The 25240-nt window shown below is 57.1% G+C and overlaps 1 protein-coding gene across 6 annotated transcripts in view; it reads right to left on the reverse strand.

Annotated features, from left to right (window-relative positions):
• Window positions 1–1204: 1204 nt before the first annotated feature.
• The window catches only part of RREB1 (ras responsive element binding protein 1), a 121770-nt gene continuing 97734 nt past the window's right edge, over window positions 1205–25240 (reverse strand). For 5 of the 6 annotated variants that reach the window (XM_081523700.1, XM_081523699.1, XM_081523701.1 and 2 more), the window contains 5 exons: window positions 20435–20624; window positions 16870–19711; window positions 11206–11367; window positions 5707–6504; window positions 3483–4522 (listed from right to left, as the gene is read on the reverse strand). In XM_081523700.1, coding sequence (XP_081379826.1) covers window positions 4017–4522; window positions 5707–6504; window positions 11206–11367; window positions 16870–19711; window positions 20435–20624 — 4498 coding nt within the window. In that variant the 3' untranslated portion in view covers window positions 3483–4016. Of the gene's footprint in view, window positions 2110–3482; window positions 4523–5706; window positions 6505–11205; window positions 11368–16869; window positions 19712–20434; window positions 20625–25240 lie in introns of those variants that run through there. The other variant, XM_081523705.1, reaches the window with a different exon arrangement.

A 25240-nucleotide genomic window follows, 5' to 3' on the forward strand; every position in this document is an offset into this window, starting at 1 on the left:
AGGTGACAGGGCAGATGAACTTCATCTCCTCTTCTAAGGAAAGGGCTTGCTCTTTTGAGAGGTCCCATCTCTCGCCTCCTGTAAGCTTCTTTCAGCACTGCCTGGGGCTGCACCCGAGACACACACACACACACACACACGTGGGCATTTCCTGGCGCACACACACACACACACACACACACACACACACGTGGGCATTTCCTGGAGTCTTGGGCATGCTATTCCAAAGGGGCTGACCCTTCACCTTTCACATTGACCACGTACGGTCCTGGTTCCCAGCCAGGAACGACCCCATCCACAGAGAAGCAGGGTGGCTGTCAGCGTGGCTCAGTGACCCGCACGACTGGACAGGTCAGATGGCTTGCTTCCTGTGAGCTGCTTGTTTATGCAAAAATCACTCCTGAGTTATTTGGTTGTTGTATTAATACAACTCAGGACCCCACACTGGAGCTCCCCACAGTCAGTCTCCTGAGGCTGGTGTGTGTAATATGGTGGGTACAGGAGCAGTTGGGGGGGCTCCCCGACAGCAGGACCTGGAGGCCTGAAGGACCCGAGCACTCAGCACTCAGAACTGTGACACGGTCACCTTGCTGGAAACATCTACAACCCACTTCCCTGAACGCCGCTTCCGGCCGAGCTGCTTTGAGACCCACTCTGGGCTTACTGGCTTTGGGCCTTGGCCCTTCAGCGGCTCTGATGGCAGGTCCCACAATCACGGCTTCTGACCGGCTCTGCCCCCCGAGCCCTGGGGTGACCGTGCTGTCCAGGCCCCTGCCCTGCCCACACCAGCAGGTCTGAGTCACAGGAGCTCTCCGCCCAGGGGACAACTCAACCCCCACAGCCCGACTGGAGGGGGAGGACCAACACAGTGGGTCTGGGGGGGTTGCGGCCCAGAGACACAGCCCCCGGCTTCAGCTGTTGTGAGCGAGGCCCGAGCTGCCGCCACCGACCACTCGGGACCCCGAAGAGACCTCCTGGGCGGGTGGGTAGGGACGCGGGCCAGAGGCTGAGAGATGCTGCCTGGGTGACGGCTCTCGTGGGAACCCCGGGTGCCCAGCGGGCAGCAAGCAGGCCTGAGGTTCCCCCACCCCCCGCCACGGACGGCCACGTATGATGGCCCACCACCCCCCACAGGCAGCGACCCGGGTGGGGGACAAGCTGACAGGATCCCAGCAATCAGAGAATGGCCGCGGGACCAGCAACCTGCCGTTTTTAAAATATAACATTTATTGCTTTTAGATGGTTTGATACAGAACAGCGTTTCTTCTCATTTTGAATTTGGAAGTACTATACAACTGGATACAAAGAGGAGAAGTACCAAAACCGAACTTGTGATTCTCTGTTCATGTGGCATAAACCAGTTTTGTACATAACATGTAGCAGCAGTTTTTTAAGTTCCCTTTAGAAAAATATGAATTCTACACATTTATTATTGTTTCCTGTTTAATGAATGGGCTGAAATCACTAGGATCAACTTCCTTCTGGAGGAAAGAGAGGAACAGAGCGTGGAAAGGACGGTGAAACTTTCTGAAACAAACGGGCATCCGACTGCCACACAGCTTCCCCGGGGCTGGTGGGAAGAACAGCCCCGGGGTTTTGTTTTGTTTTCACAGCCGGGAGTTTCATGTAGTGATTGAATCTCAGCATCGTGTTCATAAATCAAAGAGAAAAAACAAAAGAGAGAAACTCGCACCTCAAAAAACTTTTCAGAAGATCCTTATACATATATTTCTCTTTTTTTTTGTAAAAGCCCTGAGAGAAGGAGAAAAAGAATCAAACAAAATGTATAGGAACAAATTAGCTGGACATGCAAACTATGCTATGATTCACCCAGAGTTTAAACAAATCACAAATTTCACAGTTTAATATTGGGGGAGGGGACAGAACAACAAACAAATGATACATCTCTCAACCTCACTAATAAAACGTGGCAAGACCTTATCGCCTATGAGGGTACAGATGAAGGCTAAATAAAGCTTTAAATCAATAGTGATTATTGCGGGCGGCAGCTTTGGCCGCAGTGCCGGGCTGGTTCCGGCTACATCTCACCCCAGCGCAGAGTTAACTCGTGGCTTCTCCCCACAACGTTCCGAGTTTTAGTGTGGAGAGCTGCAAAGGAAAACAAAACACCCAAATAATAATAATAACAACGAAAATAACAACAATCGTCATTAAAAATTAAGGGATGAATGACCTGGTTTTAGGTAAGCACACCATGCTTGGTGTGAAATGATATGGGGTTGGGGCGGGGGGTCATTGGTTCTGATTCGTCTTCACCTAAAGTAAATAAAACCTCATTTTGAAACTGGTTCACACATCCCTAATACAGTTAAAAATCTTATATACCTCAACCTTTCTCTTTTCACATGCAAAGATACCGCTTTTTCATCATGTCAAGAACACACAGCTTCCTTTGAAGTCTGGGCGGTTGGATTTTGGCCACCAGGAGTGGGTGAGGAAGGCTGGGGGGCGGGGGGGGGAGTTCCCTGTGGTGGGCACAGGTCTGAGGACAGAGGAGCCCTGGGTCCCGGGGGGCCTGAGGCACTGAGGCTGGGGGGTCCCGGCTAGAGGACAGGCCGCTGAGCACAGCCCAGCTACAGTAGGGTCAGTTTCCAGTCACTGCTGGCAGCTACAGTGAGGGGGGTCTATTGCCTGCATACGATGCTCACGAAAAGCAAATCCACCTCTGTGCGCCCAGGGGCTCGGGCGATTCAAAAACTAGAGACGAGTTTATCTTCAAGCACCAACCCCAGGTTACAGGAAGGTAAACACACACCTATTCTTCCTCTTCCATCTCGCATGTGCAGTTTTGTTACCAGTAGTAGAATTCCCTCGCTCTGCAAAGGACGGGGGTGCAGGCGGGCGAGGCCTGGGCTGGGTTTGGTAGGAAGACCTGGTGAGCGACGGGTCCTGCCGCCTGGCTTCCCTGGAGGCCCCGGCGCCCACCGCGCCTCCTCTCCCCTCCCCACTGCCCCCCGGCCCCCCGGGGCGGGCGGAGGACCGCGGGGCCCCCGCTGGGTGCTGCAGTCACAGAAGAGAGGCTTGTCGAAGTACAGTAGAAGAGCCGCCACCCGAGGGGGCCTGGGAGAGGCTGCGGGCAGACGCTCACGCGGGGACCCGGGCGGGGACGACCCAGGTCTCCCAGGACAAATATTGCCCATTTGTTTCTGCTGACTGCAGAGACCAGCAAACTGATGAACTACAAATAATAATAATAATAATAATAATATTAATACATATAGTGAAAAGGGGGGGAGGAATCAGATATATGACATCTATGCATGTTTTCCGCCAGTTCAGTTGCCAGGGGACTCTCCTCTGTCTGGAAACTGCAGCAGTAACGGCATGTCTAACGCTGAGAGAGTGGAAATGTGTACCAGGTCGAAGCTAGAATCTTTCCTGGTTTTGGCTTGAACCAAATTGGAAACCTTCATCAACCACATCCTGCAGTACACCGAGGACCAAATTACAGCTCCACCATGTAGCAAACAGAAAAAAAAAGTCTATTTGAGAAATGAGCATCTTATCCACATTTCCTCTGGGAATTTACATGAAATTCACATCACTTTCTTCCAGTTATTGGCCATAGGTATCCAAGGGCGTGTTTTGTTTTGTTTTTTCCTTCTGTTTCCAGCTCACAGAACAAAGGTGACTATCACAGATTCGCAAAAACAAGCTCACACACACCAAGACAGAAGGTAATGTTAATGCTTAAATGAAAAGGTCCTCTCCAAATAATTCATTAAAATATGCTTTGTTTTTCAAAAAGTCATTTTGGAAACACACAACTCCCAGGAAGATACCAAGGGCTGTAAGTAGTTAAGGCACTCGAATCGCTGGTGCGGCCCTTCCCCGCGGTCTGTAAGGCGATGGCACCCGGGGGGGAGGGGGGCGGCGGTCGCCGCCCCCTTCTGGCCCCCCAACAGCCGAGGGGCACTGAGGACACCTCGAGAAGCAGATTCAGGGCGCTTTGCTCTGCTGGCTCTCGTCTGCGTGCTGGGGGGCGGGCCGGGCCGTCATTCCAGGCCCAGGAGCGAGGCGCTGTCGGCCGTGGGCAGGAGCGGGTGGGCGGGCCTGCGGCCCGGCAGCTCCAGCAGGTCCTGCAGGAGGCCCGCGGGGCTCTCCCGGCCGGGGTCGCCCTGGGGCGCCGGCTCCCGGGGGCTGCCTGTGGCGGCGGCCCTGGGCACGCCCCTGCCGGCCTGGCTAGCCCCCGCCGTCCGCGACGCCGCCCGCTCCTCCCGGCGGCCGGCGTCCTTGGCGGCCAGGCTCTCCCTCCGGCTCCGCGTGACCGCCACGTGGGCGCCGGCGTGCAAGCCAGCGTCCGCCTCGCCCTCCGACACGGGGTTGGCGCCGCTGTGGGCGGACTCGCTCTCGCTGTCCTCCTCGGCGCGCTCCTCCCTGTCGCTATCCTTGCTGTGGTGCTTGGCGTGCCGGGCCTTCTGGTGGACCCGTTGGTGGCGCACCAGGCTGTGCTTCAAGGTGAAGGTCCGCTCGCAGGTCTGGCACTTGTAGGGCCTCTCTCCTGGGGAACCGAGAGGGATTCAGGGCTTTGAGCCCGGCCGCCCACGCCCACCGCCTGGCTCCGCCCAAGCGCAGCGAAGGCCCGGGCGGGGTGGAGCAGTGGGTTGCCGAGAGCCCCCGCCTGCTCACAGGAGCCTCCTCTGTCTCAACCACAGCACAAGGAGGGGGAGCAAGGCCGCACGGAGCGGCTCCTCAGCCTCAGTCCAGACTTCTTTCTCACCCCGGATCCGAGACCCTCGGGCACGCAGGCGCCGGACAGGGCCCCGAGGAAGGGCGGCGCCGCGGCCCTCAGGGCTGGCCCCACTGCTGAGTCAGAGCTGCAGACGCGCTGCGCCCTGATGCGGAGCAGCTGAGGGAGCCACCTGCCCGGAGCCCACGAACACCGCTGCTGGGAGCCCAGTGCAGGGCCTAGACGGGGGATGAAACCTCCTTAGCCACCGGGAGTGGAGGGAAGCGGAGACCAAAACACCGGGGTGTCTTCCTGCTCGGTGGGGCATGGGTTTGTGAGTACCTTCAGGCCTCCTTTCTACCCAAGCAGTGGCCCCCACGGGGGGTTTGTGGCTTCAAGCCCAGAGGTGGTGGCTTCCAGGAGGAGCAAGGCTGTGACCCGGCGGCAAGCAGGTGACCACCCTGTTTCAGCCCCATCAGCCCGGCCGCTGTGTGGCCAACCCAGCACCTGCTGGCCTACGGCACACCCTGGTGCCACCCTGCAGAGACCCAGGCAACTAGAGCTGGCTGACGGGCACACCCAGGAGCACCCCCCCCCCCCCACAGGCCCAGGCAACGAGCCCTGCCCAACCCCCACCTCACTGCTGCTCCCTGGGCCACCCTGCAGCCCTTCCTGGCACCTGTATTTTTCAGGAAGCTTCTAGAAGACAAGGGCAGCTATCGCTCTCCTTTCTAGAGACAGAGAGACTGAGGTGCAGAGGGTGAAGAGGCTGATCAGAAGGCTCTGGAAAACACCACTGCCACAGCCCGTGCCTTCTGGGTGCTAAGAGGACGGGCCTTCTGCGCGCCCAGTGTGCCTGGGGCCACGGCCGCCAGCTCCGTCCCTGCCCCCCTCCCCGAGTCTGCCCCCGCCCCTTCTGCCCCCTCCCCGTCCCTCGCCTTCCTCCCCGCCCCCGATCCCCCTGCCCCCCGAATCGGCCTCGTCCCCTCCCCTCCTCCCCAGCCCCGTGCCCTCACCTGTGTGCGACCTCATGTGCCGGGTGAGGTCCTGCAGGGACCAGAACCTCTTGCTACAGACGCTGCACACCTTCTTCCTCTTGTCCGCCTTGCTGGCTGCGCTCCTGGGCGCGTCTGTCTTTGGCTTCTTGTCGTCGTCACTCTTCTCCAGGGGTCTCTTCTCGGCGGGGCCCTCCCCGTCCCCGTCGCCATCCGAGGGGACCTCGGCCGCCTCGCTCTGCTTTTCCGCTGGGGCCTCGGGCGTGGCCTCCGCCTCGGCTGGGGGCTCGGGGACGGGGGGCTCGGGGGCAGCCGGGGGTGGTCCCTCGGGCTCCTGAGGGGGCGCGCTCTCGTCGGCGGGCTCCTCGCGGTCGTGGGCCTTGCGGTGGCGGCTGAGGGTCCCGAGGAACTTGAAGCTCTTGCCGCACACGTGGCAGGCGTGCTTGTGGTCCTGCGCGCCCGCCTCGCCCTCGGCCAGCTTGAAGCCCATCAGCTTGCTGGCGAGGTTGAGGTCCAGGCTCTTGTTGCTGACTGTGTCCTCCTCGGGGCCGTCGGCGGCCTCGGCCGGCTCCTCCTCCGCGAACTCCTCCTCCCCCTCCTCCTCCTCCACGGGCTGCGCGTCTCCCTCGGGCTGCACGTCCTCCTCCGCCGCCACCTGCTCCACCTCCTCCTGCGCGCTCCCCGGGGTGTCCTCTGGGGCCTGGGCCGCGGCCGGGCTGGGCTCCGAGGCGCCTTCCGGGGTTGACGCGGGCGGCTCCCGGGCGGTGAGGTCCAGCACTTCGCTGCCGGCCGCCGAGGCCTCTGCGTCCGATTGGCTGTCTGCGGAGCAAGCACGGGGCAGGCTGAGACCCGGGCCCCCAAACACACCCCTTCCGAGGGCTCGCCCGTGACCCACCCCTCGGGGCCTGTCTCCCAAACCCCAGCAAGGGTTTCTCTCACCCGAATCCTCATCACCCTTTACATCCCCCAGGCGGATCTGAGGTTAATTTTAAAAAGGAACCTCCACGGGGGCGCACACACAGGCTGGGGTCCCAGGCTGGCTGCGCCCGCGACCCCCGCCCTCCCCTCCACCCCCGGAGCCGGTTCCCACCCCCGCACTGGAACACACAGGGATGCTCCGGGCCCCCAGGGGCGGGAGAGCGGCTCAGGGCAGCCAGATAGAAAGGATCGCGGGAGGACAGCGGGCGCATTCCAGAGACTCGCAGCGCGAGGGAGGTTGAAGAAGCCGAGCGGGAGAAGTTATTTTCCAGAGCAGAGAGCCGTATACACATGCAGCATACAAAGGACCAACCCCCCGACCACGGGATCTGGGGAAGGGCTCACAGGACGTGGCCCAGAGCAAGTGTTCGTTGTCTGCGGCCCGCACGCTCGAGCCTGGCGGCTGGTCTCCGGGAGAGCTCGCGGGCAACAGGAGACACATGCGCTGCTGTCTGCACACCTGCGGGCCCCCTGGCTGCTGTCAGGACCCGGGTAGGGCGCGGAGACGTCTCCCGTCTCTTGACTGGTTCCTACCTGTCCACTCTCCACAGCAAAACCAGATGTGGACAGTCCGCCGGTTCCTATCGGCCTTCTTAAGGGCTGGCCCCCTGGGAACACTGTCGACACCCAAGAGATGACGGTATTGATCAAAAGCACCATCTCCTCGCCGTTCTGGTCGAACAAGGTCTTAGCCCCTTTTCCATCATGAGCTCTGACGGGGAAGCTGAAGCTTGCTGAGCCCAGCTTTTAACTACAAGTGCAACGGTCGGGGTACCGCTGAGGCAGCAGGCTGACGGAACCCACTTTTCTGTGGCACAGACACGGCTCGCGCCGCCCTCACAAGGCCTGTTCTCCGAGCCTGGGTTCACACACCGAACCTGACCCCTCCCCTGGCTGTGCGCAGGCCGGCACCTCGCCGGCCCGAGGCCCAAGCTCTGTGATCTGCCATCAGGGAAGCCCTGGGCCGGCGGCGAAGCAGAGGCCCCGGCCCCACCAGGGCCCGCTACACGGCTCTCCCGCTTCCTTCTCTTCGTTGGATTCATTCTGACTACTTTTTTGGCAGCCACTGTGCAAGCATCTCAGAAAGTTTCAGAAAGAAACAAGTGTGGAGTGAGTATAAAATTTCTGACAATAAATGGCTTTTGGCAATTACTCAAAAGATTAAAGAAGACTCCCGATATATATATACATATACACACACCACAACAACATCTTGGCCATTTTCCAAGGAAAAATCTGATGCTCATTTTCTTTAATTGCTCGGAGAGCACCTTTTAAATGGATTTTGGTGTAAACTTCAAAGTAAAAAAGTACAGAATGCTTGGTTTCCTATTTATTGGTTCTGTGGGTAGTTACATTAAAACCAAAGAGGGGAAGAAAAAAAAAAAGCCAAGGGGTGTATGTGTGTATCTGGTTACTTCCTATCTGTCCCAGATAGGCTGTTTCACTAATCACTGTTTTTCTTTTACACCAAAAGAACATGGGTTATTTAAGATTTCGACTGCAGTAGAATATATTAAGATGATAAACTAAGTGCATTCTGAAACCAAGCCCAAGTCAATATACTCAGATCAGTGCTCTGACTGCGGGGCCTTCCTCAGCGGGGGTGATGGCGCTCTCTCTGAAGGCAGCGGAGGCCAGCTGGCTTCCTCTGGGGAGCTTGGCCGCCTTCTGCCCGACGTCCACCAGGGGGCGTTTTCAGTAGGGCAGCCGGGCCCTTCCAGTTGCCAGCCACTCCAAGAGCTTTTTCATGGCAATCCTCGGGCTCCAGGGACTTAAATTAACCTCTTGGGTCTCGTGGACACGCAACGTACAAGGCCAGGCTCTACACTGACCTCGCCCTCCTCACCACACACTCTCCCCAAATGCAGGCGGCTGAGCTGGTGACTTTTGTAAGCCGTGCGGCTTTAAACATTTTCTGTTCCTGTCAGCCAGGCCCTTGTTTGTGACGCGAATCTAAGAAAACTGCTAGAGGAAGCAGACAGACTCCGAAGGCACTTGTAGATAAGAACCCCGAAGCTCCTCCCGTGTGAGAGAGCAGACCTCCTTGTCAGGTCAACAAGTAACATCTACTGCTTCTGAGAAATTTCACGCTCTCCAGCTGAGGTGACAACCTACGACCTAAACATCCATCTGCCTGGGCAGGGGCGCGGCAGGAGGAAGGGGCCCGGCCACACCGGCACAGGGGGTTCAGGGCAGCGAAGGGGAGCACCTTGCAGTGACAGTTTCAAAACGTCCATGCTGGGGAGTTCCCTGGCTTTGATTGCGGTGGGCCCTGGTTCAGTCCCTGGTCAGGGAAGTTAAGATTCCAAAGGCCATGCAGCCTGGCCAAAAAAAGGGAAAAACTTCACACTCACATTGATTTGAAAAACCACCCACAGGTGCCCACAAACAGGAAGCTGCGACAAGCATCCCCTGAGGAAGACCCAGGAGCACCCCCCGCGGGGACAACGTGCGTCTGGGTCCCAGCCCGGCTCTGAATGGTCAACACGTCCTTCTCAGCTAACACTGCCCCATCCCAGCGCTGTCCGAGTTCCTCTGGGGAAAATCCAGGGCACACTGGGGGAGAGACCTTCTGTGACTGAGAAAGTCAGACCTATGTTACAAAACATGTTCTGGGATTTTCCGAAAATGCAACCTAGCATATAAACCTAGAAATCCCTCAAGAACAGCCTGGGTCGTTTCCTGCCTTTGTGTTTTTATGGTCTTTCTCCAAAGCCTGACTTTTAACTTCATGGGAAGGAGCCTGAAAGAAACCTCCACCCTCCACCCCCCTCACCTGGTTTGAAAAACTCTCGAAAACACCGAACCCCCCCCCCTTATCTCTCAGCCCTCTTTCTCACCACGGGCTGTGACCACAATTACACCAAACCTGTATTTTCTCTATGCTGGTTTCCCGTTACAACTCTCACTGAATTTTCTTTTTCCAGAGGCTTTGTCCCTTCAAGGAAACCTATACACCCTCCAGGCAGGGTGGGGGCGAGGAGGGCGCCGTGAGACTTGGAAAAACGAAACTCAGAACTGCAGTTTATAAAACAAGTACCCCTGCCGTGAAGACGTGGAGCTGCACCGAGGCTACACTAGCTTCGCGTCTGCAGGAGCCCCGGTTTGGATGCTTCCTGATCACACAGCTCAAGATGCTGAACCCAAAGTGTGCCTCCTGGCTGTTACACTGTAAGACTCGTCTGCCAGCGTGGGAGCCAAGGGCGCCCCGCGGCCCCCTGGGGACTTTGATGGGCTGTGAGAGCGGGGCCAGGCAGAACCTGACGTGGCAGCCGAGACTCAGACACTGGGAAGGCCGTCCCAGCGAAGCAGCGCCCTGCCAGCCCAGCGGCCAGCTCCACGGGGTGAACGGCAGGTCACCCGGCACCGTGGGGCAAGGGCAGCAGTCACAGCAAGACTCCGTGGGCGCCCGGACCCCTCTCCACTCAAAGATCCTGGCCAGTCACGTGGGCCTGGAAGCCGGAGGGGGTGTACCCTCCACCACCAGAGGGTCTGACCGCGGCCGAGGGCGTGGCCAGGGCGTCTCGGGGCTGTCTCACTGGCTGGGCGGGGGCGTGGCCCGAGAGGAGGTTCTGCACCGACCCCCCTCTTCTCTGCGCCCCTCCCCGTCTCTGACAACACGGACCGGAGGCGGCGGCCGGGGGCGGGGGCTAGAGCCGGCCCTCCAGTCCACTCACCAGGAGAGGGGGACCCCCGCCTCACTCAGTCTGAGGGCAGAAAGCATGGGACACAGAGACCAGGAAACACTAGGAAAACACACCAGGAGGGGAATCTCCTCGGCTTCAAAACTTAGGGCAAAGTCAAGCTTTCGCGATCTGTCAAACCGAACCCACACCTGCGACACTTACTCAGCATCAGCCAACCAGCCCCGCGTCTGAGTCACCCACAGGCAGCCAATGCTTGGTGTTGTTTCGGGGGATGAGGGACATAAACCCCTAGCGGTTGGAGATAATGGAAGGTACTGAACAGAGAACATGAGTAAATACAGAAGCTGGAAGGGGAAAGGTGGCGGGAGACGCACGGGCAGCCGTTAATTGCTCTGGAGGGCTAGAGGAAGGAAGCGCATATCAGCACACGAGAATAATACCCGGATTCGGGGCAAGCGGAGATGGGATTAAAGAAAGGACATGCACAGTGCTTTCTCAAACAAGACCAAGGTTTTTACTGGGGAGAGAGTTATTGAAAAGAAAACACCCCGCCCGGCCGGCCCCTCCCCGTGGGGGGCGGGGCATCGCTGGTTCCTGCAGGACCTTTCCAGCGGGCCCTTCCCTGCCCAGTAGGACGCGGCCCCGCTGGGGTTTCCGAAAACACCAGCCCAGCCCAGCGCTTTCACATCCCTCTCAGACGTGTTCCTACAAAGAGCGGGACTGTGCACCCTCCCACACCACCCAGCTCTACGGGGCAAAGGGCACGAACAGGCGTCTGGGGGTAGGGAGGGGAAGATCAGACCTTCCCCAGCAGCTGGGACACGCGGGCTCCTGCAGAGAAAGGGAGGCTGGGCGGCTAAGCGCGCCCCTCTCCACCGCCTGGAGGCACTACCTGTGCTATCACGGGCTCCATCACTCTCTTTTGACTGGGGGATAAGCCCGTTTCTTCTCAGGGAACAGGCGGTAACTCCGTGTTTGCGCAACTGGTGTCGTTCACAGTTAGATTTGGTGGAAAAGAAGGCACCGCATTTTTGACAAGGGAAGGGTTTCTGACCTGAATCGGGGGAAAAAAAATACATATTTACCTGGCTTTCTACTGCAGCGAAAAAGGAAAGTCTGCTTCCGGTTCTTTCTCCAGGGATCACTGGCATTGTTTCCCACCCCCCACCCCTTTCAAGAAAATAAACAAGACACATTAAGAAATATACACCGAGAACATCAATAATGCAAACGATCATCTTCCCTCATCCTGAGTGGGATAAGGTATTTGTCTTTAAAGTATTGAAAGTTAACAATGAAAGCAAGACACATATCTTTAAAATAAGTCTCACAGTAAAAAAAAAAATCCTACATAACAACAAGAACAAAGGTGAGAGGAGGGGCGTGCGCAGGATGCCACCTGCGGCCACCATGGCGAGGGTGCCTGCGCGCATCCCTAGCCTGGTGCAGCCGTGGGGAAATGAACAGGATGTAGGGCCATCTTGAACCCTCCGGGGTCTCTGGGGGTCTGACCCGCCGACCTGGACAGGAAGAGCTGAGTCCTGGACTTCCCAGGGTGCCTCCCGTCTGACCTCTGCTCAAGGTTCCTGTGGCTCTAGCCAGGATGGGGGTGGGGGGGTCTGCCCCCTCGCTTTACGCTCGTGCGGGTGGGAGATGAGGGGCCAGCAGGGCTGAGCCTCCCCAGAGACCACACGCTCCACTCAGCACCCTGAGCGTGAAGAAGCTGGGTCACCGAGCACCGCCCCCCCAACCTGCCTGTCCGCTCTCTGCTGTGACCAGCCCCCACCCCCTCATTAGGATTCCTTCCGCAGGATCCACGGCACCTGATCTGTGCCTGCAAGGATGGACGCGCGGTAGAGCCAGGGCAGAGTGTGAAGACGAAAAGAAGGAACCTGGTCGGACACACACACTCACCCCCGGGTCAGACCCACCCACATACCCACACCCTGGTAAGACACACACACCCACACACCCACACACACACCTACCCAACACACACACACACACACACACACACACACACACACACACACACACACACACACACACACACACACACACACACACACACACACACACACACCTACCCAAGACACAGCCGGCAGTCAGCCAGCACTGCTCCCTCGACCCGGCGATGGAGGCCGGCCTTCCATTTAGATTCCGATGCTCATCACCAGGCCCCAGAACCAGTGAAGGCACACAAGCCCACACACCCGGGGAATGGACAACTCGGGCCTGGCGCCTGGGATTCCCAGGACAGGAAGGACTCGCACCGCCTGAATCCACACACCCCAAGTTTGAGCATCAGCTGTAACCAAAGAAAGGGATGTCCACTTCCTTCTGAGAGATGGTTCCAGACTGCTGGTAGAGGCTTTTAAATACAGACGTCTAGAACTATCAAAGACAGTGGAATTAGAAGGACGGGTAGGTGGAATCAGAAACCAGTCGTGTGCGGGGGTTCCCTGGGGGTTTGGTGGTAAAGAATCCGCCTGCCAGTGCAGGAGACTGGGGTTTGATCCCTGGTCGGGGAAGTTACACCGTTGAGCGACTGACTAGGCCCGAGGGCCACAACCACTGAGCCCGTGCTCTAGAACCCAGGAGCCACACCCAGCGAGCCCACATGCCTCGATCCTGTGCTCTGCAACAAGAGAAGCCAGCACAGTAAGAAGCCAGTGCCTCACAACCAGAGGGCAGCCCTACTCGGTGCAACTGGAGAAAAGCTCGTGCACAGCAACGAAGACCCAGCACAGCCAAAAATTAAAAAAAAAAAAAAAAGTTACTCTAGGGAGCTCCATGTGGGCCTGAGAGGATGAACTGGAGAACCCCTGCTTCACAAACCTCGCAGGTTTTGGTGCTAAATTTATAAAATTGCCCACATTAAAAAAAAAAAAAAAAGTCATGCTTTTTGTGTGAGGACGAGTTGCAAAGCATTTTAATGTTTTCTTTGTGTGTGTGTACCCTTCACATACTTCTTTTCACCAAAAGTTAAACCTAACATTTAATAGTTATTCAGGCTCTGTTGTAAGGAAGAAGAAAACATTCTCCCTTTAACATTTCATTCTCCAAAGGCAACATCACAGTCTGCCTGAGCAAGGCCGGTGTGAAAACAAGAGGACCAGGCCCGGGAAAAAAACAAGTCCGAAGCTGTGACTGTGAACGGTGATCTAGTGCTTGATTTCAAACAGAGCAGCTGGTTCCTTGCTTCTCCCGACTATATGAGGTACTCTACAATCTCCACACTGGTCAATGCTTCACCTTTACAGCCAGTTTCAAGAGCGAGGCGGATGTCTCATGACGAGGAAGATTCATGCTAAGGTTAAGTTTAGAAACCAACTCAATGACCTGGAAGCATCATATCCAATTAAGAAGATTCCCAAAGTGACAACCAACAGGAGTCTTTAAAAGTCCCCCTTTCACTGCATAAGTCACACATTTTAATAGCAGCATGCCCTCCAAACTGCATGGATGGAGGAAAACAAGAACCCTTCTGGTATTTTATCATTACAGTCTTCAGAAAAGCCTTGCTGACTGGTGAACCGTATGAACGTATCCGATGATTTTATCCATTTGGTAACAGCCACAGAAGACTGCGGTGTTTCTAAATGTACCTGTGAGCACAGGCGCTACCTTTGCACCAAAGACCTATGACATCCTTCGACCCACGTCCACGGCGTTGGAACAGTCAAGAAATGAAGATAGAAATTTTACAATAGGCACAGGGTGCTGTCTGGCAGACAGGGCAGGAGGGAATAAAGGGTGAACGCCCAGAGTAAGTGTGATGGCCTGGCTTCACCCCCTCAGCCAGCTCTCCATTGCCCTCCTGCCCCACCGGGCCTCTTTCTTTCAGGACCGGGCAGAGATGATGCAGGGCTGGCCAGGAAGACACTCTCAGAGCTGCCGCCTAAGAAAGTGAAAAGCAGTCAAACCCCAGAGAGGCTGGGAGCGCTCTCCACACTGAGGCGTACATCCCAGACTCCAGCCCCCATGCGGGTGTCTGTGAACAGAGGGTGGGGGAGGTAGGTTGGATTCAGGCTGGCAAGAAAGATCAGTGAGATCAACCACAAGGAAGTGGGCGAGGCCAGGAACTAGGACTGGCAGAGCTGGAGGCACCTCAGGCCTCACAGGGTCCCGACCCTGCATTTCACCAGGAGGAAGTCGGATGGGGCTGAAATGGACCGTTTTCTGGCACCGTCTCTTCTACCTGCAGCCTGAGAACACACGGGATGCCCACGAGGGGGAAAGGCGGAAACAGTGAGCCATCTTCCGAAGAGGCGGCCTGGTCAGGCTGAGAAGGAAAGATCCAGGGCGGCCCCCCTCAACTAGACGCCTCGGGCCAGGAGGAGCGGAAGGCGGAAGGAGCTGTGAGCGGAGACTGCGCGAGGACGTGAAGTGCGCCAGCCACGCCAGCTTCCTCCTGAGACACGGTTCCTAGAACCTGAGTCACGCAGAGAAAGGGCTGAGATCACATGCCCCTTGCCTGAGCAGCAGCGAACCCCTGGCTGGACACTCACCCTCTGGCTATTTAATGCCGCCTGTTTAGGCAGCGGGATGCCCTAGAAACTTGTCTGGAAGACCCTGCAGAGATGCTGGAATTCCCTGTCCCCGCTGCAGAGCGCTCTCTAAAATCACTAAGCAGCTTGATGCAGAGGTTGCCTCTGGAAGCCGAGACTGTGAAATAGCAGAGGACGGTAACTGAGGCCACGGGGCGCCAGCCTCTGTCCGGGCCGAAATGTGTGGCTAACTCATGACCATCCTGTGGTCACAAAGCCTCTGGTCAGCAGCTCAGGGTCCACAGCTGTGCTGCAGCTTGTCTCAAACCACCTCCCCACGCTATGCGTTGGAACGGGTCAGGACGCGCATGCCTCCTGACATCCTCAGACAGGGCGGGGGCGGGAGCAGGGGACCTGGCCAGGCTCCCGATCCAGGACCACCACTGCAGGCACACCACTCAACCCTCCCTGAGCCTTGGTCTCCTTGGGGCAAGGTGGGGACAGCATGGCCCTCATGGCCCGGTCACCAAGACCAGCTCTGGAGGGCTGCTCCACCTCCAGAGACGAGGCCCGCGATGCCCACGGCAAGAACACAGGGCAGACAGACAGGGACAGAGCCCCCAGGGGCACGGTGACTGAGCAGGGAAAACAAGGTCACACCTGCCCCCATCTGCCCCATCTCCCACTCCCCTCTCCCCTGCTCTGTGCCCACGCCTCCAAATCTTAAACCAAGAGGACGCCTGGGCACTCGAAGGGAACTCCTACCAGACGCCTGCAGACTTGGCACAAGTCTGGAAAGGAGGTACTGGCCGCGCGGTCCTCTCAGGGAGACCGTGGGCTTGCCGGGAAGAGAACAGAACGTCCAAGAGTTGGGGGAACCTGCCAGGCCTGGGGCGCCTGGGGGAGGGGTGGGTGGGCAGGCAGCGCCGGCTCATCAGACCTGACCAGCTGGCTGCTCAGAAGTCGGAAGAGGAGTGTTCACGTCTCAGAGACCCTGCAGGTGACAGGCGGGCACCACCCCAATGGGGCGGCAGGAGAGACTGCCGTGGGGGGTGCCTTCTAAGCAACACTTTCCTTCTGAAGCCCCCCGGTGCCCTCGTCACCCACAACAGCTCTGCCACCCCGTCCCCGTGTCCCCCCTTTCAGCATGCCCCAAACAGTGCGTGGCAGATACATGCACTAAAAAATTACTTGCTGTTTATTTGAAATCCAAGACTTCACTGGTGTCCTGTATTTTATCTGGCAATCCTGTACCGTACAACTCTTTTGTTCTGTTTCAGGTCCGATCAATTAATATTTAGGTGGTCATCTCCAAAAGGTTAAGAATCTCACTCAAACTGTCCTTAGTTCAAAGATATAAATCCTGTTTGAATCCTCAGTGACTCAGAATTAAGATGAGAGTTGCGTGGTCACCTGACCACTAACTACCTGGTGTCAAATTACTTAAACTGTATTTCTTATCTTAAACTTCTCTTTAAAAACCAATATTTGAAAACATTTGAAAAATATTCTGGGGCTATCTATTTGGCAACTTAAACCTGTTACTTAGAAAAATATATTCCCATGTTTCTCTGGAACAATCCACTTTAGTACAAGTAAACATTTTTTTAAATTCTAAAACTAGTCTGTCACTGATGATCGTGATAACCAGGAGAAGCTATAATCGCCTCAGTGAACTGAAAGTGGCTGCACAATCTGCAATATTTCCCTTTAGAATACACAGCAGTCAAAAGAAAGTCACAGCATGTTTGCAGTTTTAAAAGCTGCCTTGAGGATGCAAATTCTTCTGTCAAAGTCCCCATTCCCCTAGCTGCCTCCTCCCAAGGGACAGATGGCCCAGGACCACCACACCTGAAAACACCCCAACACCTCCCTTTGCCAGCCGCCCTTGGAGGCGCAGACAATGGAGACAGGCCATTCTGGTTACAGACTCCGGGGCCATCGGGCAAGCCCCCCGCTCCTGGGACTGAAGCTGAGGACAAGCTAGGAATCGGGGTGGGGGAGGGGGGCCGCCGTGGCGCCCCTCCCCTCACCGCCCGCCCGCTCACCGGTGTGCGCCCGCTTACCGGTGTGCGTGAGCATGTGCCTCTGCAGGGAGCTGGCCCAGGGGAAGACCCGTGAGCAGTGCGGGCAGTTGATCTTCTGCAGGCAGGTGGCGTACGAGTTGCGCTTCGCCCTCAGCAGCCTGTCCTCGGGCGGGCTGCCCTGCTCCTCGTCGCTGGGCCCGTTGTGGTCTGCGGCCACCTCGTCCTGGGCGTCGTCCTCCGCGCTCTGCAGAAACGGACTGAACTTGTTGGCGTCCGTGGTGGCCAGCATCTTCTCGATGCTGGCAAACTCCCCGCTGGAGTCCAGGTCCACCCCGCCGCTGCTGCGCGCCCGGCTCCGCGTCCCCCTCTTCCGGCCCCTCTTCTTCGACAAGCCGGCTGGTCCCTGCTCAGTGGGCGAGGCTGCCTCTGGGCTGTTGGCGGTGGGGGTGGAATCACTGGATTCTTTCGGGCTGGTGACGTCAGTGGTGGCTTTGGGGAGGGCACCCCCGACACCGTCCGAGGCCGCGGCAGTTCCTGCTGGCCCCGGGTCGGCCACCTTGGTCTTCAGCAAGGTGGGGGCCGAGGACACGGATGAGATGATTTGGGCGATGGAGGCCAGCGGGGGCAGCTCGTCCGTCACGGGGGGCTTTGGCAAGAGCAGAGGGGGCTTGGGGCGCAGCGGCCGCAGCAAGGCCGGGCTGCCGAGGGTGGGGCTGCCCAAGAGCGGAGAGTTGTTGACCAGGGCTGAGGAGTAGAGGGGCACGGCGAGTTGAACGGGGCCCTGCAGGGGCAGAGCCGTGGCCTCCAGAGGGCTGGCGGCCGAGGATGCCGCGGCGGGGGGCCCAGGCTTCTCCAGGGGCCCGCTGGCGCCCAAGGTCGCCGGCAGCACGGGGCAGGCCGGTGGGCCCGGGGAGGCCTGCTCGCTGCTCCCGGGTTCCTGCTCAGGCTTCCTGGCCTCCTCGGGAGCAGCCGCGTCCTTGTCTCCTCTGCGGAAGTTCTTGGGGATGGACAGGTCGATGGGCTCCATGGAGCAGTCGTAGGGGGCGGAGGGGCTCAGGAAGGCAGCCACGTTCTCCTGCTTCACGTGGATCAGGGCTAGGCCCTTCTGGGAGAAGTCCAGGGGCTCGTTGAAGTCGGCGGCGAAGTTGCTGGCGGGCTCCACTTTGACGGCAACGTGCGGGGGCAGAGGTGGGGCGGGGCCCGCGGGAAGAAAGCCGTTCTGGGGCTCCAGGAAGGTGGCCAGGGGCTTGCGCTCGCCCTCGTCGGCGCGGCCTGGGGCCTCGGCGGGCGCGTCGGCGGGGCCCAGGCCGTCGGCCGCCAGGACGTAGCTCTCAATGTCGCGCTCGGGCACATGCAGGTGCTGCTTCAGCACGTGGTGGATGCAGTTGCGCTTGGCTGAGAAGGCGGCGCTGCACTCCTTGCACTCGAAGGGCTTGCGGGTCTTGGGGCAGCCGCCCAGGCCACGGCCGCAGTGCGCGCGCATGTGGATGCGGAGTGCGCGGTAGTGCTTCAGGTCCTCGCCGCACAGCCGGCACACGGTGTCCGGGGAGCAGAAGGCATCCACCAGCTCGGCCGCGCTGCTCGTCACGTACTCGATGTTCTTCTCGATGTCCTTGCGTGTGGCCTTGAGGTGTTTCTTGCGCAGGTGCCGCTCGCAGTTGGCCTTGACCGTGAAGGGGTAGTGGCAGATCTTGCAGATGTAGGGCCGCTCGCCGCTGTGTGTGCGCAGGTGGCGGATGAGCGCGGCCTTGTCGGCGGCGATGTAGTCGCAGATGTTGCACTGGTAGGGCGAGATGCCCAGGTGGGAGCGCACGTGCGCACGCAGCACCCCCGAGAAGGCGAACACCTGGTTGCAGAAGCGGCAGGGGTAGAGCACCTTGCGCATGGCCGGCGTCTTCTTGCCGCCGGGGCCCGTCATGATGGCCTTGAGGTCCCCCTCCGTGATCTCCTGCTTGATCTTGGCCTCCACGCTCAGGGGCAGCAGCGCCTCCAGGAGGCTGTCCTGCTCCAGCTGCGTCTTCACCTCGGCCTGGCTAGGCAGCTCGAGGCGCGGCGGCTGCAGGAAGAGTTGTGCCCCTGACTTGGGTGACAACAGGTGGGTGCCAGGGGCTGCCTCCACTGCGCCCTTGAGGAGCTTCAGCGGTGGCGGCGGCAGGCTGGGGCTGACGCAGCCAGGGGAGGCCTGCTGGGTGTTGACCAGGGGCGGGGGTGTGGACGTGGCCACCACCGTGCGTGGCGCGGCCAGGGGCTTTGGCTTCAGAGGGGGCATGTGCTTGAAGACGGCCTGCAGCGGCGCAGCGGGCGCCTTGGCCAGTGGTGGGAGGCCGACCTGCGGCGGTGCGGCCGCGGCCATCTTCAGGATCTGCTGGATGTCTGCCAGCTCGATGGCCGGCTCCCCGGAGATGGGCTTCACCACGATGCTGCTGTCGGGCTGTATGATGAAGCCCTTCTGGAAGGGCTGCAGGGCCAGGTGCTTCACGCTGTCCGCAGCGGCCGGGAGGACGGCAAGCGCCCCGCCCAGAGCAGCGGCGTCGAAGGGGGCCAGGCTGAGCAGGCCGGTGCAGCCGGGCTCCTGAGGTAGCTGGCACCGCAGTGCCTGGAGCTGGATCGCCTGGTTGTCGTCCGGCGGCGGCTCCTCGGCCGGCGCGGGCCGCACATCCTCCGCGTGCTGCAGGCCCAGCACTGCCAGGAAGACCTTCTGGTCTGGGTCGTTGCTCGGCAGGGCCCCAGCCTGCAGCCGGTCCTGGCCCTGGTCGGCAGCCATGTGAGTCTGCTTGTGCAGGGCAAGTGACGAGAGCATGGGGAAGGCCTTGTCGCACGTGTCACAGACGAAGCGATGCTGCTCGCTGATGCACCTGCGCAGGTTCGTTTCACACCAGGCCTGCAGGGAAGCCAGGCAGAGAGGAGAGTCAGAAACCACTCCCAGCTGCACAGCAGGCCTGGCTGGGCCCTTATCCCAGCACGTGGGGAGCCCACCCTCCCCTACCTGCTAACACCCCAGCTCCACCACAGAGGTTGGCTTCTCTCTTGAAAAACATGGTCCCTACAAACCTAACTAAGGGTAAGTCCCTGCCATCAGTGGAGACAGGGCTTCCTCTGACTTGGGCGGCAGGCACTGCCTGGGAAGGGCCTCAAGGGAGAATCGGGGGGGGGGGGTGCTGGGGCTAAAGGAGCACACAGACGTGGGTACACACGCGGATGTATGCATGAGTGTACATGTGGGTGTGTGCACACGGACATATGCACATAAGCGTATACATATAGAATAAGACACTGAGCCTGGGGTTTCTGAAGAATTTCACCGTTGGTATCTTCTACCTCAATTTTTAAAAGTTTAAAAGAAATGACCGCCAAAGTAGCTTTGGCAGGTGTTTTATAAGCAGAGAACGAATGCAGCTCAGGCTAACAATGAGCCAGAACGTTTGAATAGAAACTACAATGCCAGAGATATTTAGCTGTGATACGGATGTTAAAGAACCATTGTTAATAATACAAATTCAATTCAGCTAGGGTTGCGAGGGGCAGACCAAGCCCAAAGGACAGCATTTTAAGGAGAGCCCGCCTTGGGTGGGGAAGCTGGGTCCCGCTGCAGCTGATGGCGTACCTGAGAGATGCGAGGAAACTTCCGACAGGAGAAGTCGGTGAAGCCCAAATCGTGGAAGCCGGCGGGGATGGCGGGGTTGTTCTGGATGAAAGGCCGTCCCACTGCATCCCTGGGGAGCTGTTTGTGGACCAGTGCGTTGTGGCGCAGCAGGCCACGGTGTGTGCGGAAGGTGACGCAGCAGATGTCGCATCTGCCAGGAGAAAGCACAGGCCATGAGGCGGCCATGGCCGAGTTTCCGCCCGTCCACTAGCCACGTGGGGTTTCCTCCTGCTTCATTTCAAGGGAGCAAAACTAAGAGGCTATGATGTAAAGAAGCCAACCAGCTTCTGGTGAGCAACAATAGACTACTTAAACAAAACAAAACAAAACCAGATATCCTACCGGCCCCCCGGCATGCCGTCTGTGCAGATGGCACAGGTGTGAACAGGGCTGGGAACCTGAGGCTGCCTGCTCTAACCTGCGTTCACGTTAACGTGGAAGGAACACATGCCGCCCCCAGCTCCATGGATTCTTATTATCAGAAATGTTCGGAAGCCAGAAAACACAGATTTCCACAGCAGCTGGAGCAGTCACACCAGCATCCCTGATGTGTGACTGGGGTAAACGGTGATCAAATCCTCCAGTAGAACTGGGAGCAGGTGATGGTGACCATGTAACCCAGTTCTGATGCTCCGGCCCTCTAAGAAGTAATACGGCTCTTGAGGGCACCCCACAGGGGCAGCACACCACCTGACCTTCATCTTGCAGAGGAAAACACAGGGGCTTGAAAACGGCCAGCAACGTGGTGGAGGCCACACAGCCAGGAAGCAGCAAAGCCGAGATGCCAGCCCTGTTCACATGCCCATCCTCACCTGCCACCAAACTGTCTCCCTATCCTAGAAGGGCTCTTACAAACGTCGTCCACCAAAAGATGAAAGATTGTCATGCTCCACCTCAGAGATGACTGCATACACCTGACCTGTCCTGGGCCACATGGATGCATCACAAATACCACTTCATAATATAATGGTGTCTCTGTTTCCTCCATGTTTCAGATCAGTCTCCTAGGTCTTCACTGAGCCCAACCACCATGAGGACATCACCCACACCCTCCGGACCTGCACTGCATACAGACGCCATGAGAGCCTTATTTAAACGGAACTAAAACATCCTCAGTCACAGGGGGTCCGTCTCACAGGCTCAGCCGTGTCAGGCAGTGTAGACCTGGGGTGCTCCCAGGATCGCAGGAAGTCCCCCGTGACAGCATGTCTTTCCAACCACGTACACATCTGCAGGTGCTCCCACAGAAATTCCAGGCAGGTCTTTTTCCTGCCTTTCGAGAAGGAACTTGGGGCACAGAGAGTTACAGCAACCTGCCCGAGCTGACACTGCACACACCTGAAGGGAAACTCTTTTGGCTTTGAAATTCTCTGCACGCCAAAGATCGGAGAAGGCAATGGCACCCCACTCCAGTACTCTTGCCTGGAAAATCCCATGGATGGAGGAGCCTGGTAGGCTACAGTCCATGGGGTCGCTAAGAGTCGGACACGACTGAGCGACTTCACTTTCACTTTTCCCTTTCATGCACTGGAGAAGGAAATGGCACCCACTCCAGTATTCTTGCCTGGAGAATCCTAGGGACAGCGGAGCCTGGTGGGCTGCCGTCCATGGGGTCGCACAGAGTCGGACACAACTGAAGCGACTTAGCAGCAGCAGCAGCACGCCAAAGATGACACATCACCCGTGAGGTGGCTGAGCTTCACAGGTGGCACCGAAGCCAGCACCGAGTCTGTGTGGCTCCACTCCTGTGTCAGGCCGTGATGGCCCAGCCATCATGGTCCCACGTCCTCACCCCCCCAACACGCCCAACCCCTCACTGTTGAGATTCAGTGTTATCATTCCGTTAAATTTAGCACAATGGGTTCCCATGAGCCATTCAAAACACAGCTCCCTCTTGAGGGGCAGCTGCTTAAGCTCACCAACGGTGATAAAGGCTTGGGGGCACCGATGGCTGCAGGGAGCCCGACACCTTTAGGTGTGGAAAGATCTCGCAGCTGTGGCTGGCACAACGCGGCTTCCGTGTCCCCCCGGCCCTGCTTCCTGCCACTGTTCAGATCCTCCTGCCCCACACCTCGTCAACCTTCCCCTGTCTTGTCTGGGCCCAGAGCAGGTGGAGTTCGAGGAACGGTCTGAAAGCTGGTCTGTGCCTTCTCTGATAGGTGAGGTGAGAGGTAAGGAAGACAGGGAGCTGTCCACGGCAGGGCCTTGGGCATCTCACCCCTGATGTCTACAATGGCTCCTTCCTCCTAGTTAACCATTAGCACTGACGACAATATTTTGTGTAGAATATTTGTAGAGTGTTTACAGTTAATCCTTACCAGCACCAGGACCTCGCAACAAACATCTAAGCTCATGGCACCCTAGCAACCCAGCAGGTGTGTGATTGCCCCATCGCCGCTCACCAAGGGAAGACAGCAGGGCTTGCTCCATCTGCCGGAGGCAGCCTCCTTGATCAAAGTCAGGTAAGGGGGTGGGGTGGGAACTTCATTTAAAAGAAATCACGCGTATTAAATATTTTACTCAACCTAAAATATTCAGTTATTATTTGCAGACTCCATGTTGGTGAATTTGCCTCCTTGCTAACGTCTGCAAACCCACAGCAGCATTTGTGACGCGTTCTGGGACAGGGCGGGAGGGATGAGCCGGTCAGCGCACATTCCCGCTGGGCTTGGTCAGGAGATGCTCTGTTCGCTCACATCAGCTCCGACCGTAAGCGAGTGTCCTTTTCGTTGTCTCTTTCCAGCCACTTTTCTAGTGTTTCGGGGCTTCTTCCTGATGATTCTGTTTAAAATGGTCCCCAAGAGCAGTGCTGAAGTACCCGTGTCCCCAAGAGCTAGAGCCTGTGACGGGCTTTGCGGAGAAAAACACGTGTGTGAGATGAGCTACAGTGCTGTCAGGTGTTTGAGTTCAATGGTGAAGCGTCAATGGTATATAGTAACAGAAATACACTTAATAAAACAAGTTTATGTTCTGATTACTACATGAAAATGTGAGCAGAGGCTTGCAGGAAACAAACCCCACGCTTCCTCCAGGAACAACAGTTCAGTGTCCGCTCACTTTGTGTTCCTGGAACCTTTACAGAACGTACCTACTGTGGGACGAGAGCCCATGGCTTGTTCCCTCACCCGCCTTTTCTGGGGGCCAAGGTCTAGTTCCACCGAGTGAAGATCCATGTCCTTCTCACTGTGTGAGTCACTGTGATACGACATCTTTGCTTTCTGGCTTTAGATGATTTGAGCATATGTCTCATATCCGCTTGCTGTCTGAGAAATGTGTGTCTGTGTATTATGTATCTTTTTGTATTTATATACACACATGTATTTGCATGCATCTGTACTGGGCATATTCAGTTCAGTTGCTCAGTCATGTCCGACTCTTTGCGACCCCATGGACTGTATCACGCCAAGCCTCCCTGTCCATCACCAACTCCCAGAGTTTACTCAAACTCATGTCCATTGAGTTGGTGATGCCATCCAACCAACTCATCCTCTGTCGTCCCCTTCTCCTCCTGCCTTCAATCTTTCCCAGCATCAGGGTCTTTTCCAATGAGTCAGTTCTTCTCATCAAGCAGCCAAAGTATTGAAGTTTCAGCTTCAGCATCGGTCCTTCCAATGATTATTCAGGACTGATTTCCTTTAGGATGGACTGGTTGGATCTCCTTGCAATCCAACAGACTCTCAAGAGTCTTCTCCAACACCACAGTTCAAAAGCATCAATTCTTCGACACTCAGCTTTCTTTATAGTCCAACTCTCACATCCATACATGACTACTGGAAAAACCACAGCTTTAACTAGAAGGACCTTTGTTGGCAAAGTAATGTCTCTACTTTTTAATACGCTATCTAGGTTGGTCATAGCTTTTCTTCCAAGGAATATTATAAAATATAAAAACAGAAAATTTTAGAGGATGAGCAAAAAAACAGCCTATTACTTTGCTCTTGTGCCCCAGAGAACTTTTTGAGCATCCTCCTCTTTTGAGATAACAGCCTCCGTGTGGGGTGTCCTGGCATTCCGTGTGATGCGTCACAAGTGGGTCACACAGGGAATGAGGGTGCCTTGGAAGGTGGTGATGAGGATTTACTGCCCGCTCTCACAGCTGTGAATTTATCTAGAAGTATCTATTTCCTCCTCCATTCTCTTGTTGACCTTCAGTCCCCTCCTGTTTCTGGCATGTAGGACCACGTTTCACACATGGTAGGTGCTCAACACACACGTGGCAGAAATGCTCAGTGCCAACCACAGGTCGTGTCCTCGAGGAAGGCGGGTGTGGAGCGGTGGGGGATGGGCATGGGACCCAGACGCTGGGAGCGGGGAGTCGGAGTGGGTGGCCTTGGACAGCTTGTTTCATCTGTATTCCAGCTGCCTGCTGTGTAAAACTTCCCAGACGTGGCTGAGATAAGAACCCCTCAGGATCTTGTGAAAACCAGGTTGCCAGGGCCACGGCGGATGGGCTGGCATCAGAGTAACTAGGGGAGGGACCCAAGAATCTGCAGATGAGCAAGCATACCAGGTGCCTCTTACGTCAGACAAGCTGGGAAAATAAATGACAGTGAGAAGTAAGAGGTCTGGAATCTCTGAACAAATTCGGCTGCAGGCTGGGAGAGCTCTCTCCCTTACTGTGGAGCCATGTTCTCTCCCATCTGTATGTGGGGACCTTCAGAGTTACTGCAACTGTTAACAAAGGTAACACAATGCTTGCAGAACCGCAAGGTGCTAGACCAAACCTAACCATTATTTTACCATGCTAGGAACAAAAAAACCATAACC

The sequence above is a fragment of the Giraffa tippelskirchi genome, chromosome 8 (genome assembly GCF_054371585.1).
Source record: "Giraffa tippelskirchi isolate mGirTip1 chromosome 8, T2T-mGirTip1v1.2.pri, whole genome shotgun sequence".
NCBI classification, from domain to species: domain Eukaryota; kingdom Metazoa; phylum Chordata; class Mammalia; order Artiodactyla; family Giraffidae; genus Giraffa; species Giraffa tippelskirchi.